The sequence below is a fragment of the Zootoca vivipara genome, chromosome 13 (assembly GCF_963506605.1).
Source record: "Zootoca vivipara chromosome 13, rZooViv1.1, whole genome shotgun sequence".
Taxonomy (NCBI): Eukaryota; Metazoa; Chordata; class Lepidosauria; order Squamata; family Lacertidae; genus Zootoca; species Zootoca vivipara.
Window position 1 is genome coordinate 38,705,526 of NC_083288.1, and position 14,798 is coordinate 38,720,323.

The 14,798-nt window shown below is 46.0% G+C and overlaps 1 protein-coding gene across 2 annotated transcripts in view; it reads left to right on the forward strand.

The window, feature by feature from the left end:
• Positions 1 to 14,798, forward strand: part of ITGAL (integrin subunit alpha L) — a 48,342-nt gene that overhangs the window by 15,173 nt on the left and 18,371 nt on the right. For both annotated transcript variants that reach the window (XM_035134516.2, XM_035134515.2), the window contains exons 2-13: positions 1,999 to 2,116; positions 4,124 to 4,218; positions 4,792 to 4,856; positions 5,546 to 5,660; positions 6,896 to 7,026; positions 7,325 to 7,470; positions 8,714 to 8,858; positions 9,308 to 9,458; positions 10,750 to 10,817; positions 11,272 to 11,404; positions 12,676 to 12,824; positions 14,569 to 14,706. In XM_035134516.2, coding sequence (XP_034990407.2) covers positions 1,999 to 2,116; positions 4,124 to 4,218; positions 4,792 to 4,856; positions 5,546 to 5,660; positions 6,896 to 7,026; positions 7,325 to 7,470; positions 8,714 to 8,858; positions 9,308 to 9,458; positions 10,750 to 10,817; positions 11,272 to 11,404; positions 12,676 to 12,824; positions 14,569 to 14,706 — 1,454 coding nt within the window. The remainder of the gene's footprint in view (positions 1 to 1,998; positions 2,117 to 4,123; positions 4,219 to 4,791; positions 4,857 to 5,545; positions 5,661 to 6,895; positions 7,027 to 7,324; positions 7,471 to 8,713; positions 8,859 to 9,307; positions 9,459 to 10,749; positions 10,818 to 11,271; positions 11,405 to 12,675; positions 12,825 to 14,568; positions 14,707 to 14,798) is intronic.

Genomic DNA, 14,798 nt, shown 5'->3' on the forward strand with positions numbered 1-14,798 from the left:
CAAACGGTGCAACATTTTGGGTAGTCTACAACTACTTCAAGGCGCCAGACATCACATGCCAGCTTCCAGGTGGATTAGAAAGAGCCCTTGCCACAAAGACAATTTTAAAAACACCCTCCTTCTCATTACTTTCAGTGAGAGGGCAGCTCTTCTCCTGCTTGTAACTTCCGTGTTTTCCATGCAAATAGTGTGACATTTTCACACATTCTATTCCTTTTCCAAAAGGTTCGGTTTCGCCTAACTTTCGACAGAAAAGATAAAGGCTAACCAGACATATTTGCATATACCAACTCCAACACCCGTAACCTTTCTGCGACCTGGTACAGGCTGTTTCAGTTTTTCATCTCAAAAGAAAGGAATGAGAAATGAATGGCCTGGTTGAGAAGTAAATGAATTCATTCATTTGAAGTCCCGTTTGGTTTTATAATCAAAATGAATGTAAGAAGGGAGCTGTGTTTATTCTTGATTTTATTCACTTTTTAAAAGGAAGGCACAACCCGAGTGGGGTGCATATTTTTTGCATATTTTTAATTAAAAAACACACAAAAAGCAGTGTGGAGGGGAGGGCAGGATTTGGCTACAGAGAGAGAGAGAGAGAGAGAGAGAGAGCGTGCTGCTGTACACACAGGCAGACCATTGGTCCACCTATCTCAGTATTATACTGACTGGCAGCAGTCTTCCAAGGTTTCAGGTAGGGAGTCTCTCTCAGCCTTATCGGATGATGCCTGAGACCGTGTACATGCAAAGCAAATGCTCCGGAGTTGAGCTTCCACCTTTCTCAGACACATTCCATTTCAGATAAAAATAGGCCACCGCTTCCTGCTCAGTTTGTGAATGGAGCAGAAGTGGGAAACAAATGGGAATGGAAAGGAATTAAAAAATGGGAATGGAAAGGAATTAAATGTCCTTGTGGCTGCCCTGTTGTATCTAGGGCCCCATCTGCACTATGCAGTTGAAGCAGTATCATACCACTTTAAACAGTCATGGTGCCCCCCCTAAGAATCCTGGGAACTGTAGTTTGTTAAGGGTTCTGAGAGGTTCTATTCTCCCATTGCAGAACTGTAAGTCTCAGAGTGGTTTAACCATCAATCTCTCTCCCATGGGAATTCTGTGAGGGGAACAGGGATCTCCTCACTCCTCAACAGATCACCGTTCCCAGCCCCCTCAACTCCTCAACAGATCACCGTTCCCATGGTTCTTTGGGGGTAGCCCTAACTCTTTAAAGTTGTACGATACTGCTTTAAATGTATAGTGCAGAAGGGGCCTAGCTTTTTCTTGCAGTGTATTCAGCTGCTGTCTGATGGACTCAGTCAGGTTGTCAAGCTTAGAATTGACTCCATCTTCCAGATAATCTGTTGTTTTTTAAAAGCAGTTGTCTTGATTTGTTTGCACAAAAATTGCATGGAGAATTGCTGTTTATTGAGCATTCATTCTGATTTGTTTCCACAAGTTGTATGACCTCACTGTCATTCCACACTTCCCAGTGCACTTTATTGTTGCTTCCCTTACCTCAATAATAAATGGGTTTATTGCACAAGAGCACAAAACCCACTTCAGTTGTGCAACCTCTTCTTCCCACAGACCTGTGGAGGAAATTGAACTGTGGTTTAGGGTTGCCTAGTTGACCAACTCTGCTTTGCTCTTGTGCATTCAACAAGCGCATGGCCTGCTGATATTACTAGGTGTTGTTGTTGTTGTTTAGTCGTTTAGTCGTGTCCGACTCTTCGTGACCCCATGGACCATAGCACGCCAGGCACTCCTGTCTTGCACTACCTCCCACAGTTTGGTCAAACTCATGTTCGTAGCTTCAAGATATTACTAGGTAACAATGTTTATCTCCATGCCATGAAATACTTTGCCTTCTGATTTATTCAAATCAAACTGCTATCTATGGCACAGGAACAATCTAGGCCTAGGAAATGACAAGATGACGACTTCTGGCCTGCTTCTTCTTACTCCATCCACTCTGAGTAAACATGGCACCTCCTCTTTCCACAGATCCATCGCCATCGCTGGGAGACAATATTGACACCTCTCCAGTAGCCCTGTTCTCCTCCAATGTCAGCAAGCAGTTTGGATATCAGGTCCTGCAGTTTGGAGAAGGCCCTGACACTAGGTAACCCCCCAGTCCACATGCCAGGGGATGTGTGTGAAGGATTTTTGTACAGTCATACCTCAGGTTAAGCACGCTTCAGGTTGAGTACTTTCAGGTTAAGTACTCCGCGGACCCGGAAGTATTTCCTTCTGGGCTCCGCTGCATGCGTACGCGCTTCACGCATGCGCAGAAGCACTCTATCAGCACACGCGGTATCGCCGCTCAGGTTAAGTACTTTACGGGGTGCGAATGTCATCCTGGAACCAATTAAGTACTTAACCCGAGGTACCACTGTAAATGTTAATTTTTTTCATCTACAATACTGTCTTATTTATTTTATAGTACAGTACATTGATTATTGCCTTCATTTTATGGATCAATGGTCTTGTTAGACAGTAAAATTCGTGTTAAATTGCTGTTTTAGGGGGTGTTTTTCATTGCCTGGAACGGATTAATCCACTTTCCATTACTTTCAATGGGAAAGTTCGCTTCAGGCTAAGTATGGGCTTCCAGAACCAATTAAGTACTTAACCTGAGGTACCACTGTATTGGGTTTCTCCTAACTGTGGGAAATGAGTGGTTACAGTTCACGTCCCACCCCCTGCATAGATTTTTTTAATGCTTTAAACACCTGCCAGACAAAAATCCCAATAGCAGGAAGCTTCATCTGCTAAATGTCCAAATATCAAGCTGTTGTGAAAGGCAAAAGAGAAGTGGGAGCTGTGGGTGCCTTGCACTATTCAACCCTGGGTCCCCCTTATATGTTGTTGGACTACAACTCCCATCATCCCTGACCATTGACTAAGCTGGCTGGGGATTATGGGAGTTGTAGTCATAACAAACACCTGGGGACCTAAGGTTGTAGAACACTTGCTTAAAGGAAGGAATCTGTCAGGAAGCCGAACAAAAACTTAATTGTCTATCTGTGATAAGTAGCAAGAAACGCCTTGTACCACCCAGATGCAACTAAGTTTGGTGTCCCCGGTAACTAAATTATATAGTAACGCAGTCTATGTCCACACAATTGGAAATTTCAGGTATGGCCTAAGCTGGTCTCTTAGCGAAAGGCATTCCACACTTTAGGACACCCTTGTGTGAAACCTTTTTTATTGGAGGGAAGGAATTTTAAAGCATTGTGATTGGCTATGGGTTGCCGTTGCCCTGTCTCCTCTGTCGATTTGAATTGCTTCCCTATGTATATTCAAGTGTCACAACTACCTAAACTGGGAAAATAGAGTGTGGAGGCAAAACTTTTAAGTTCTTGGGGACCAGATGTCCTAGCAAAATGGTAGCCTATCACATATTTTACTGATGCGTTTGCTCTGTTTCTTCCACGGAGACAGTAGGTGGTACTCCGGCAACAGCGATAGTTTGCTTTTGGCTAGGAATTTAAAAGAGCGGATTGGCTGATTTGAGAATATTGATGGAGAAAAGCTGGAGAGTGGAGCCTCCACTCTCTGCAACTGAACATGGAAGCATTGTGGAGGACCGAGGGGGCACAGGATTCTTCTAGGGCAGTGCCCCAGTTGCCCAAAATGAGAAACCCCCACTGACGCCACGGCACAAACACACTACAACATTTTTGCCTGGGAAAAGAGGAATCCCATACATGTGACTGCCACTTTCACTATTCTGGATTTATATTCTGTGACTGAGTAGAAAGTTCACATCCTGTTGGGGTTTTTTTTGAGGAGGGGCACTCCCAACCTGTTTCCCCTTTTTATTGAACTCTGCTTTATCTTTTACACAGTGTTTTTCAAGAAGTGAGAATGAAACGTTGTAGCAGGGGGTGGGTGGGAAGGGAAGGGCTGCCCCCCTTTTTAATGGATAGGAGCCTCCCTAAGAGCTGTGTGTGGCAGGCAGAAATTCAGATGGCGCAGCTTCCCTGCATTGTTTCATTGCCACCCCAGAAAAATCAAACTTTGTCTGCCTGATTTCTGCCTGTTGTTATGCCATTAAAGGCGTACTTTGGGAATTGCGGCTTAAAGGTTAAATCTTTGCATAACACCTGCTATTCATTCTTGTCAGGATCATTGTAGGAGCCCCCGGTGAGCAGAACTCCACAGGCAAAGTATACCAGTGTAACATGCAGAGCGACACATGTGAAAACGTCCCGCTTGACGGTGAGTTGTGGGGCACTAGGATGCAGGCCCATTTAGGCAACTTCCCAGAGGGATTAATGTGCGTTTTACCTTCCCTCTCCACCCACCATACAGGCAAGCATGAGGCCAGGTCAGAGTTGAAGGGCATATTCCAGCCAGGCAAAAAAAGCTCAAGTCGGATGTGGAGCAGGGCCAGTAGGAGGTGTGGCTGAGGAGCGGTTGTGGCCTGAGGAGAATCCTCCTGAGGGTCAGAAAGAGTAGCGTGGGCGCTACATTTGGCACCCAACCATGAGGTTCCCCACCCCTGTTGCAGACCCTGAATAGAAAGTCCGCAGTGAGCTTCCACAACTTGACACAAGAATTGAGGAAACGCTCCACAATCTTCACGTCAGAGGCGGTTCTAGGGAGATTCCCTAACTATCCCTGGTGGCCTGTTCAAATGCGGCCATTTTGCCTTGGTGTGGGGAGGCCTGGCTGGCTTTTAGGCCTGTGCAGCTATCTCGGGGGCAGGGGGAATGGCTACAGATCTGCAGGGTCTACATTGGGTGTGTCTCATTTGGCACGGATCCATCTGACCTCAATGTCTCTTTGCAGGGGGCTCCGGGGTGTCCCACCTTGGCATGACCCTGGCAAGCGACGTGCAAGGGTCGAAGATGATTGTGAGTCTGGACTGGAATTGCTTGGAGGGGTGTGTGTGTGAATTTGAGCAGCATAAACTGGGCACAGAGCCCCTCTGGGTTGTATTCAACTCACTTTTATTCAGAGTCGGCCCGTTAAATTTAATCGACCCAAACTAGTCATGGCAATTCATTTTAGTGAGCCTACTCTGAGGAACAATGTTAGTTGAGTAGAGCCCTGTGTTTCCAAGATTCATTTGACTCTTATGATGAGAGTCTCAAGAATCCTGACTGTTTTATTAAATTAACATCCCTCCCAAAGGAGACCAGGGTTGCCCCAGAGACATTTTGGTGTCTTAGGCGCAAACCCCAAATTGCAGACCTCATTGCACAATCCACTAGGAAGTGCTTTTATGCAACTCCTGCTTGTGTCACTTAAGGCCTGTGTAGGATAATTTCTCTGGGAGTCAGCTCAGACTTCAGCTCTGCTGTCCATAATCTTCCGCCTGGGAAACCCCTTCACTCTTGGTGGCGCTATCTATCTTTGGTGGCCACAAAGTTCTGCTCTATTTGGTTACTTCCGGAGAGTTCCAGAACCTCCCTTCTCCATTCATCCAGCCATGGACTTCCCTTGTTCCAGAACTTTCCTTGTCCCTATGTAATGCTATCTAATCGCTTACCCTTTTTAATATATATTTTTCACCTGTTACTTGAAACTTCCTCCCCTGCAGGCTTGTGGGCCAGGACTTGCAGAGCATTGTGACAAAAATCTTTACCTGAGCGGGATCTGCTATCTGTTTGATGCCAAACTGCGCAACCCAGAGAGCATAAAGACCGGATACCAAAGTAAGGAGGAAATGTCCCTTCACCCTGGGCAGATCTCACAGTGGGGGAGGATGCAGTGCACAAGTTGGAAACAACTTCTAAAATGTGAGCATTGTTTCTTGGGAATGCAACTTGCAAAGTTCCTTCCAGAGAAGAGCCATAGCTGCCAAGTTTCCCGTTTTTCATGGGAAACCCCCGTATTTAAACCCGTTTCCCACTGTTATACCGAATACAGAAAAATCCTGTAAATCCCCCGGATATCCTACCTGCCAGGGAGGCTCCTTCTGCGCATGTCTGGACATGCCGGAGACATGCCCATGTCTGGGCGCCGGAGATTGGGCAGCTCCGGCACCGAAAGTTGCTTCTACGCATGTCCAGACATGCGTAGAAGCGACTTCCGGTGCCGCGCCGCTGCTGATCCCGGATTTTTCTTACCGGGAGTTGGAGGGTATGAGAAGAGCTAGGTTAAAAAGTGAAACAATATCTCAACCTTTTCCTAGCCTTTCCTTAAGAAACAGTTTTTTGTTTCTTGTTTTTTGTTTCTTAATATTCCTGTTTGAACACAGGAAATCTCCTCACCCAATTGCCAGCTCTCTTCCCAGGCAAGCCAGAGTCCCCACACTTATTTGCAACTTCCCTCATGTTTATTTGCTTGGTTGTTTGCTTGTACATAGATATGCATATGGCAATACATTGAAAATGCAAGTATTGAAATGGAAATAAGCAAACAAAGAATCACACTCTTTACAAATACCATGAGGTTATGAATAAATTTTAAATACTACTCTAATTCCGGAGTATCAATGCATAAACAATAAAGAGGGAAAAAGGAAAACCAACTTGTATTTAATATAGCTAATAGGGAGAAGGTATTAATTGGGACATTTTATTTATATAGTTATAATATTCTGTTTACGAAGAATCATATTCATATATTATAAAATTGTAACAAGATATAACCAACCAACTTTGAAACAGTAGTTCTTTAAACCATAGCTGTCAAGTTTTCCCTTTTCTCGCAAGGAAGCCTATTCAGCATAAGGGAATTTCCCTTAAAAAAGGGGAGAACTTGACAGCTATGCTTTAAACATTGCCCATTCTTGCCTGAAATCAATTTATTTTCTTTTTCACTGGTTGAACCCAAAACATCCAGGTAATTTTACTTGAAGTTGCCAGTTCCCATAGTTTAATAAACCATTCCTTCCTTGCCCATCTTTCCATCTAGACTATAACCAATCTCCTCATTCATCCCACAGAGTGCTTGAAAGGGAATGTAGATCTGGTGTTTCTCTTTGACGGGTCAGAAAGCATGAAAACTAGGGATTTCAGCAACATTACGGAATTTATGATTGGTGTGATGGACGGACTACGCAACAGCACTGTAAATGTAAGATATACTTGTCAGACATCAGAGGGTCACAGCCCAGGGTTTTGAGCAGCTGGAAAAACAAAGCAAACTTTGGAGAAGTGAGCCATAGTTTTGTTTGATCAACTGTGGAACAACTCACAGTTGTGGTTTGTTAAACAAGCAATGTCTTAAGCGAACCATGGTTCAGTGTTATGTGTGAACCAGGTTGATGTCTGTGGTCCTTAGTAGTACACCTTCAGCCTGGGCAAAAAGGGTTAGCTTGTTTTGCATTACTGTTTTGCCACAATGATGCACTCTTTCTGCTCTCCCCTTCCAGTTTGCTGCTGTGCAGTTTTCGAGCTCACCCAAAATTGAGTTTGATTTCAATGATTATACAAGAAATCCCAACCCTCAAGCACTCTTGAAAGGAGTGAGACATATGAAAGGCATTACGAACACCTTCAAGGCCATCAGATGTGTGGTGTGAGTAGCGTTGCTTTCAGTGGGTGGCAAAGTCGGGAATGGGGCCCTTTGGGAAGGAGGGAGTGGGCTCTAACAGATCATGGGATTACGTGGACTTTGACAAGAGATACATAGACTAAGAACCTGCCTTGGAGCCTAGCCCCCCCAGCTCTATCACGACAGTGAGCAGAAGCCATCGGTTGTAGAGTATACCATCATAAGGCATAGCAGTATCAGAGAAGTGCCACCACAAACTATGGGCTGTTTCAGGTTCAGATTTTATTCTTTGTAGCCATAAACAAAATGCATGCAGGAATCAACCTTATTCCTGCTGTGGGGCATGCTTTTACCCAGCTTATATTTCAGACTATGCCTATTGACTGTTTGGCTGGTAGACTTTATAGTAGGCAAGTAAAGGAACATTTTTGCGAATGCAGAACAGGCCAAGCAGAAGATGCCATGCACTATATTTTATACTGTCCTTTATATAATTCACCAAGGATTAAGTGTATTCTTTCCCTTCAGGCCTCCTTACAAGGACAGCCAGAGGATTATAAAACAAGATGGCTGGTGGCTGCTGTAGGCAAGTCCTCCAGCTCTAGGGTAGCTTTATTTGTGCTAGCGGCAAAACAAAGCAAAACTCAAGAGAGGCCTGGCTTATATTAGTGCTAATCATTAAGGGGAATTTTAAATTAAACGAATATTTTAAATTCGGTCTATTTGCATTCTCAGGGCTTATCCCTGTTTTATGTTCTTGGTGTTTGCAGTGTGTTCTCAGAACACTGTCTTCGGTTTGGAGGGTGGGGACTGCTTTTGACTTTTATAAAAAGAGGCCTGGGTGTAAGTCACCCAATATGCCCACCTTTTCCTGCATTCTGATTCCATAAGATTCAAATTGTAGTACTGTACAGTGCAGCGTGAGAAATAAAAGAAGCTTTATACACCAGTCAAATGAATATTCTGATGACTGGCACCCACAAGCAAGCTTGTGGCAAAATTTGAGAAATTAATCTTCTGTTCTGGAGGGAGTTGGAGGGAAGCAGGGGAAACACTGTGTTTTGCTTATACCTTGTTGAAAATCCGTAAAAGTTCCTTATAAATAAAAGCAGCACCAACAGCACAGTTAAAAATCAATATGAATACTTAATGTGGACATGCCATGGACCACCTGGGTGAACCTTACAGACCACAGTTTGGGAATCCATGTTTTCAAAGGATTTGCCTTGGTCCAGAAAGTAACTATTCCCTTGTTTACTGATGGCAGGGATCAAGTTTTCATTCCTGAGCGCGGCATGCGGAAAGGATCAAACAAAGTGATCATCATCATCACCGATGGAGTTGCCACAGATAATGACAATGGGGTCATAGCCTCTGCCAAGAAAAGGGGCATCTTACGCCTTGCCATTGGGGTAAAGTACCTAGGAGTTGTGTCTCAGCCTTGCAGGATAGTACCTAAGTTCTCCAAGGCCCAAACAGAAAACAGCTGGCAGGAGGCTGGAGGAGGTGCAGGAAAGTGACTGTGGCGGCTGCGCTACCCCATGCATCAGCTGTTAGGCGGGGAGGCTGAGCAGCACAAACAGAGCCTCATTGTGCCTCCAGGCTATTTGGGGCTTCTTCCACCCCCACTGACGCCCTCTTCAGGCTCCGGGGAGGGTCTCCTCACCAGTCCCAAGGACTCTCCGTCACATTCCCATAATTTCTGCATTTGAATTGAATTATTTAATTCCCAGCGCTGCATGTATATGCGGCCGCGTGTGAGTTGATCACGCGTAAGGGGGGGGGGCGGACACCTGTATAGAAACCCCACTGCCAAGTCTTACCTTGGCCTGCCTCATCTGGTCCTTTCTTGTCTCTCCAGATTGGGCATTATTTTAACACTGAAGAAGCTCAGGATAAGCTCCGGAAAATTGCCTCAGAACCCACAGACCAGTTTTTGAAGGTGCTGGCCAGTTTTGAGGAGCTCAGAGGCAGTTTCAACGACCTCCAGTCTAAGATCTATGCAATTGAAGGTGTTTATTTGGGTTCATGCATTATTCACTTATTGGGTTGGGTGGGGTGGGGTGGGGTGGGATGAGATGGAGAAGGAATGGTAGGGAATCCTGTCATTCGAAACGATATCTTAACAAGCACCCAAAGCTCACCAGCAAAGTACTGGTCAATCTGGAACTTTTGTGGGCAAGGCCAGATTAAGACACGCTGCGGCCCTGTCTCAAATTTAAAAGGCTCTATAGCATTACCAAAAAGAAATGTGTTTTATTCTTTTACTTTTAACCAATTATGTACAACTTGAAATTCAGATTTTTTTTGTTTTTTGTTTTGATATTCAGAGGCCACATATCTGAGGCTCTGAACTGTAATTTACTTTGCTTGTCGAAACAAAATAAAAAAAAATTCCTTCCAGCAGCACCTTAAAGACCAACTAAGTTTTTTATTTTGGTATGAGCTTTCGTGTGCATACACACTTCTTCAGATACCAACATGGCTACCTACCTGTAACTTACTTTGCTTGTGTGTATACCCGGCACTGTCTCTTGGCACCCCCCCCCCCCCCGTGGTACAGCTGTCGAGCACATACCCTAAGGGAGGCATCCCCAAACTTTGGCCCTCCAGATGTTTTGGACTACACTTCCCATCTTCCCCGACCACTGGTCCTGTTAGCTAGGGATCATGGGAGTTGTAGGCCAAAACATCTGGAGGGCCGCAGTTTGGGGATGCCTCCCTTAGGGATTGGTTCAGGTGGTCCCATGAAAAGACAGATGGACCTTCTGAACTAGAAGCCACCCTGTAAACTCATTTTGCTTGCGCACTTGCTGAGGTCACCTGGCAGTAAGGTGAGTGCACTCTGACCATGCTCAGAGGGCCACACTCCCCATCTGCATGCAGTGATGGTGAAGTTCAGTCATTATCTACTAAATTTGGTCACCTGTTCACAACTCCACCACTCAGTTTCCTGTACCCCATAGTTGTATTTTCTCAGGGCTCATCCACACTTCCATTTGCCCTGCCACTTTCCCCCAGGAAAACCCACAGTTTAGTGCTGAATTGGAAGAAATGGCCATTTGTGGGGGTTTGGCGGATTGCTGTTTGTACTGATTTAGCACTAAAGAGTGGATTTTATGGGGGGAAGCAGGGGGAGAAAGGGGAAACCTGTTCTTAGAAAGAATGGGACAAGCAGAATTGTGGACAGGGCCTCAGTTGAAGCAGCTGAATCTCAGCCCCTTCTGCAGTGGGAGGTTTATACAAAGGCATCTCTCTCTCCCCTCCCCCCCACTTACCCCATCCAATCTGTTTACATTACAGGTACCAGTGATACTGGCTCATTCCACCTGGAGTTGTCATCGAGTGGACTCAGTGCGGACATATCCCAGGTGAGCAAGAATTGTGGAACGCAGTGCCTCTTGGTGGCAATCTGCTTTGAAAAGCGGAGCATAAACTTCTGGAACAAATAAAAGAACTCTTTTTGTATGTACCTGCTCAGAAGTAGGTCCTACCGAGCTCATTGGGAGATCACTCCCTGGCAAATGCATGTAGGGATTGCAGCCTGCAGGGTGATGTCCGGTTCCATTTCCATTTCTGAATGGCTTCCTGCAAAGCACCTCAAAACCATTTTTCAATATGTTAAAAAGCATAAAATAAAACAGTTGCTTATATATTAACAAATAAAAACAGCGGCATATGCTAATTCCAGTACAGATGATGAATGGGATAAAAAAATAATAATCTCTGCTTGGAAGCCTTGCTGAAAACTTGTCTCCTAAGCATTGATTATGAAATTGTTTCTTTCTTCCTTTTTCTCTCCGTGTCTCTCTCCCCCTATGGCAGGGCCGGGTGGTCTTGGGTGCTGTGGGTGCTGACAACTGGGCAGGGGGCCTGCTAGAACAGCAGAAGGGTTTGGCCGGTGAAAAATTCATCACGACCCCCTCAGTCAGGAAGGAGATGGAAGGCGCCTACTTGGGTGAGTAGAGAAGGCCTTCCTCCTTTAGGCCTCTGCACCATCTCCCCCATTAACTGGGCCTTTATTTTCCAGCTCTGTGTACTGAGCACATATGTGTTGTGTGGGGTTTTGGGGCTGTATATAGCTATCTTTCCTATGGACAGTTATTTTTCCTACGTACGTAGAGTTGGCAGCCAACCTTCCAGCGGTGCCTTCTAAGTGCGTTTCTTATTGGAACACACATGAAAGTGAAGGCCACGCCTTCACCTGCCTCCCGGCTGATGTCACATGTGATGGAGCAGGGCAGGAGAGCGGGGTTTGGGGGGGGAACTGCCGCATGGGCCAAATTAGGGCTCCTGCCAGGCCTGATTAAGCCTGTGGGGGCCAGAGATTTCCCCTCCCCATTGTAGACAATTGTGGGTTTTGGTATTTGTAAAATTATCAATTAAGAGCAGAAACGTGAAATGCAGTTACAACGGCGACAGCGTAACTAACACGCCAGTGCAGTTTTACGCACCACCCTAATCGCCAAGCAGTGAGAGACTCCAGAGGTTCCCAGTATTTACCCAGGGTTTGGTCTCCTTGGAATGAAGGTCAGTGGAGACTGTGGTGACTTTAAGATATATGACTTTATTTACATGTATATACAATTTGAGGGAAGGGTGGAGGGGCTCACAGCAGTAACTCTCCCATTGAACTGTGCCAAAGACTGACACACACACACCCCACAACTCATAATAGTAGGATGCCTTGGGCTTTTACAGATACCTAAGGGTTAATCTCAAATTAACATAAAGCCAAGAGGATCTTGGGCAAATGGAGGAGGAAGGGACAAAGGAATACATAAGTAATTGTTTTGTTGTGAGGAAGTGGGTTGGGTGGGGCAGACTTTGAGCGCCTTTTGGCCTCAACTGGGGGGCGGGGTGGCTTTTGACAACAGGTTCCTTTTCCTCTGAGGCCCTTGGCCCCCTCTCTGATCACAGGGGGCCTAAAGAAGCTCGCTTTCCCCCATCTTCCACAAGATTCATGGATCTGATGGGGGGAGAAAGCTTAATTGCTTTTTTGCACATTGAAAGCAAGACTTGACCATCCAGAGCTGGGGTGTGTGTTAGAGATGCTGGGCTTGCTCTGAACTTAAGTTTCTGAGAGCTCTTAGCAAGTTTCTAGATCTCTGTGTTGCAAAACACAGGGCAAAGTGTGTGTGTTGTGTAGAAATGCCCCTAGTCTACACCTTCTTTTCCTTTGGTATCTCCACCTGATTGTTCTTTTCTTTTCTTTTCTTTTCTTTTCAGGGTATGCACTGAAATTTCTACAGCATCAACAGAGAGCGCTCTATGCTGCTGGTGCCCCTCGATATCAACATGTGGGAAGAGTCCTCATATTTGAGGTCAACTCCAGCACAACCAATTGGACATTAAAGCAGGACATTCCAGGGCAGCAGGTGAAGAAAACAGGGCTCTTAGAGCTGGGAGGGTCTGGACATTCTGGTCAACTTTGATGCCTGGAATGAGGCAAAAGGATGATTGTGGCCCCCCAGTAGGACCAAAAGAGTCCCTTCATTTTGCAGAGCTGATGAGGCTATGTATACACACCCTGCGCCCCTTGTGCTTCTCCCGCTGGTGTACATGCATTAGCCACAATCTGTATCTATCCTGGGTAAGACTCGTAATCTGGAGAACCGGGTTCGCGTGTCCGCTCCTCCACCTGCAGCTGCTGGGTGACCTTGGGCTATTCAGGGCCGGCTCTAGGTAGGCTGGGTGGCGTGGCGCGCCAGGGCACCGGGCCGGCAGGGGGGCGCTGCGCGGCAAAGCCACATGGAAGCCGTGCTGCGCTCTGCGCTCTGTGCCCACTAGAGCGGGGGCGCCGGAGCGATCTCTGCACCACGGCACCAGGGCACCCAACATGCTTGAGACGGCCCTGGGGCTATTCTGTTGGGTGGGTGGGAGGAAGGGAAAGGAGATTGTTAGCTGCTTTGAGACTCCTTCGGGTAGTGATAAAGCGGGATATCAAATCCAAACTCTTCTTCTTCTTCCCAAAGGAACATCAGCCTGAATTGAGAAAAAGAACAACTTGGTTATGTTTTAAGCCAGTAATGTCTTCACAGCCCCAGTGGCAGCGAGAGCCAAAGGGTAGCAGCTGCCACACTAATGGCTGGATGGTATTTGCAGGATATCCCATCCTGCAATACACAATGATTGGAAACCGTGTGTGTGTGAGAGAGTGACGGCTGGGATGGGGGGGGGGGAGAATATATTAGTTCCAATAATATTTTGGTTCCAAGCTGCATAGGGCTTTATACACCAAATAGCAGCACCTTGAACCTTATATGTCAGCTAAGTGGCAGCAAGTGCATTTCTGTTGTTGTTGTTGTTGTTGTTGTTGTTGTTGTTGTTGTTGTTGTTGTTGTTGTTATAAAGAATTAAAAAATTATACTGCCCTTCATCCAAAGATCTTAGGGCAGTTCATTGGTTAAAAATATAGGATAAAAGCACAAAATAAATAGTTTAGGCCAGGCATCCCCAAACTGCGGCCCTCCAGATGTTTTGGCCCACAACTCCCATGATCCCTAGCTAAGAGGACCAGTGGTCAGGGATTATGGGAATTGTAGTCCAAAACATCTGGAGGGCCGAAGTTTGGGGATGCCTGGTTTAGACAAAACCCCTCCCCCTCCCACATTAAAAAACCTGTAGAATATTAATCAGCCAAACGCCTAGTTGAAGAGGAACATCTTCACCTGGTGCCTCAAGGTATATAATGAAGGTGCCAGACGAACCACCCTGGGGAGAGCATTATACTAATAGGGAGCCACTGCAGAAAAAGCCTATTCTCGTGTTGCCACCTTCCAGACCTCTCATGGAGGATGCACACACAGAAGAGCCTCAGGTGATGATCACATGGTCTGGGTTGGGTCATATGGGGAGAGCCACCTAGGTCACTAGTTGGCCTTAGGCAAGCAGCACGCAGGCTCAGGCTCTGAGGCCCCTGCTCTGCAATATGTGTGTATGTTTGAGGATGATAATACTGACTTCCCTTACAGGGTTGTTGAAAGGATTGCAGCTAGAGAATGCAAATAAAGTGCTTTGAATGGGCTGTATAAATCTTAAGTATTATAAAGCACGTCTTGAGCCAACCTTTGTGCAAGGGCCACCCCTTTCACCCTGGATGTTTGAATATTTCTTTTGCAGATCGGATCATATTTTGGGGCAGCGCTCTGCTCTGTGGACGTAGATGGCGATAGGGAAACAGACCTCCTCCTTGTTGGAGCCCCTCAGTATTTCACAGAGATGAGAGGGGGGCGGGTTTACGTGTACACCTGGAAGCAGGTGAGCAGAGCTGTGTGTGTCCTGTGCACCCATGCAGGAATCCCGCATTGTGTCACAGAATCAGTGGTTTCAAAAGACAGCAGCCTTTCAAG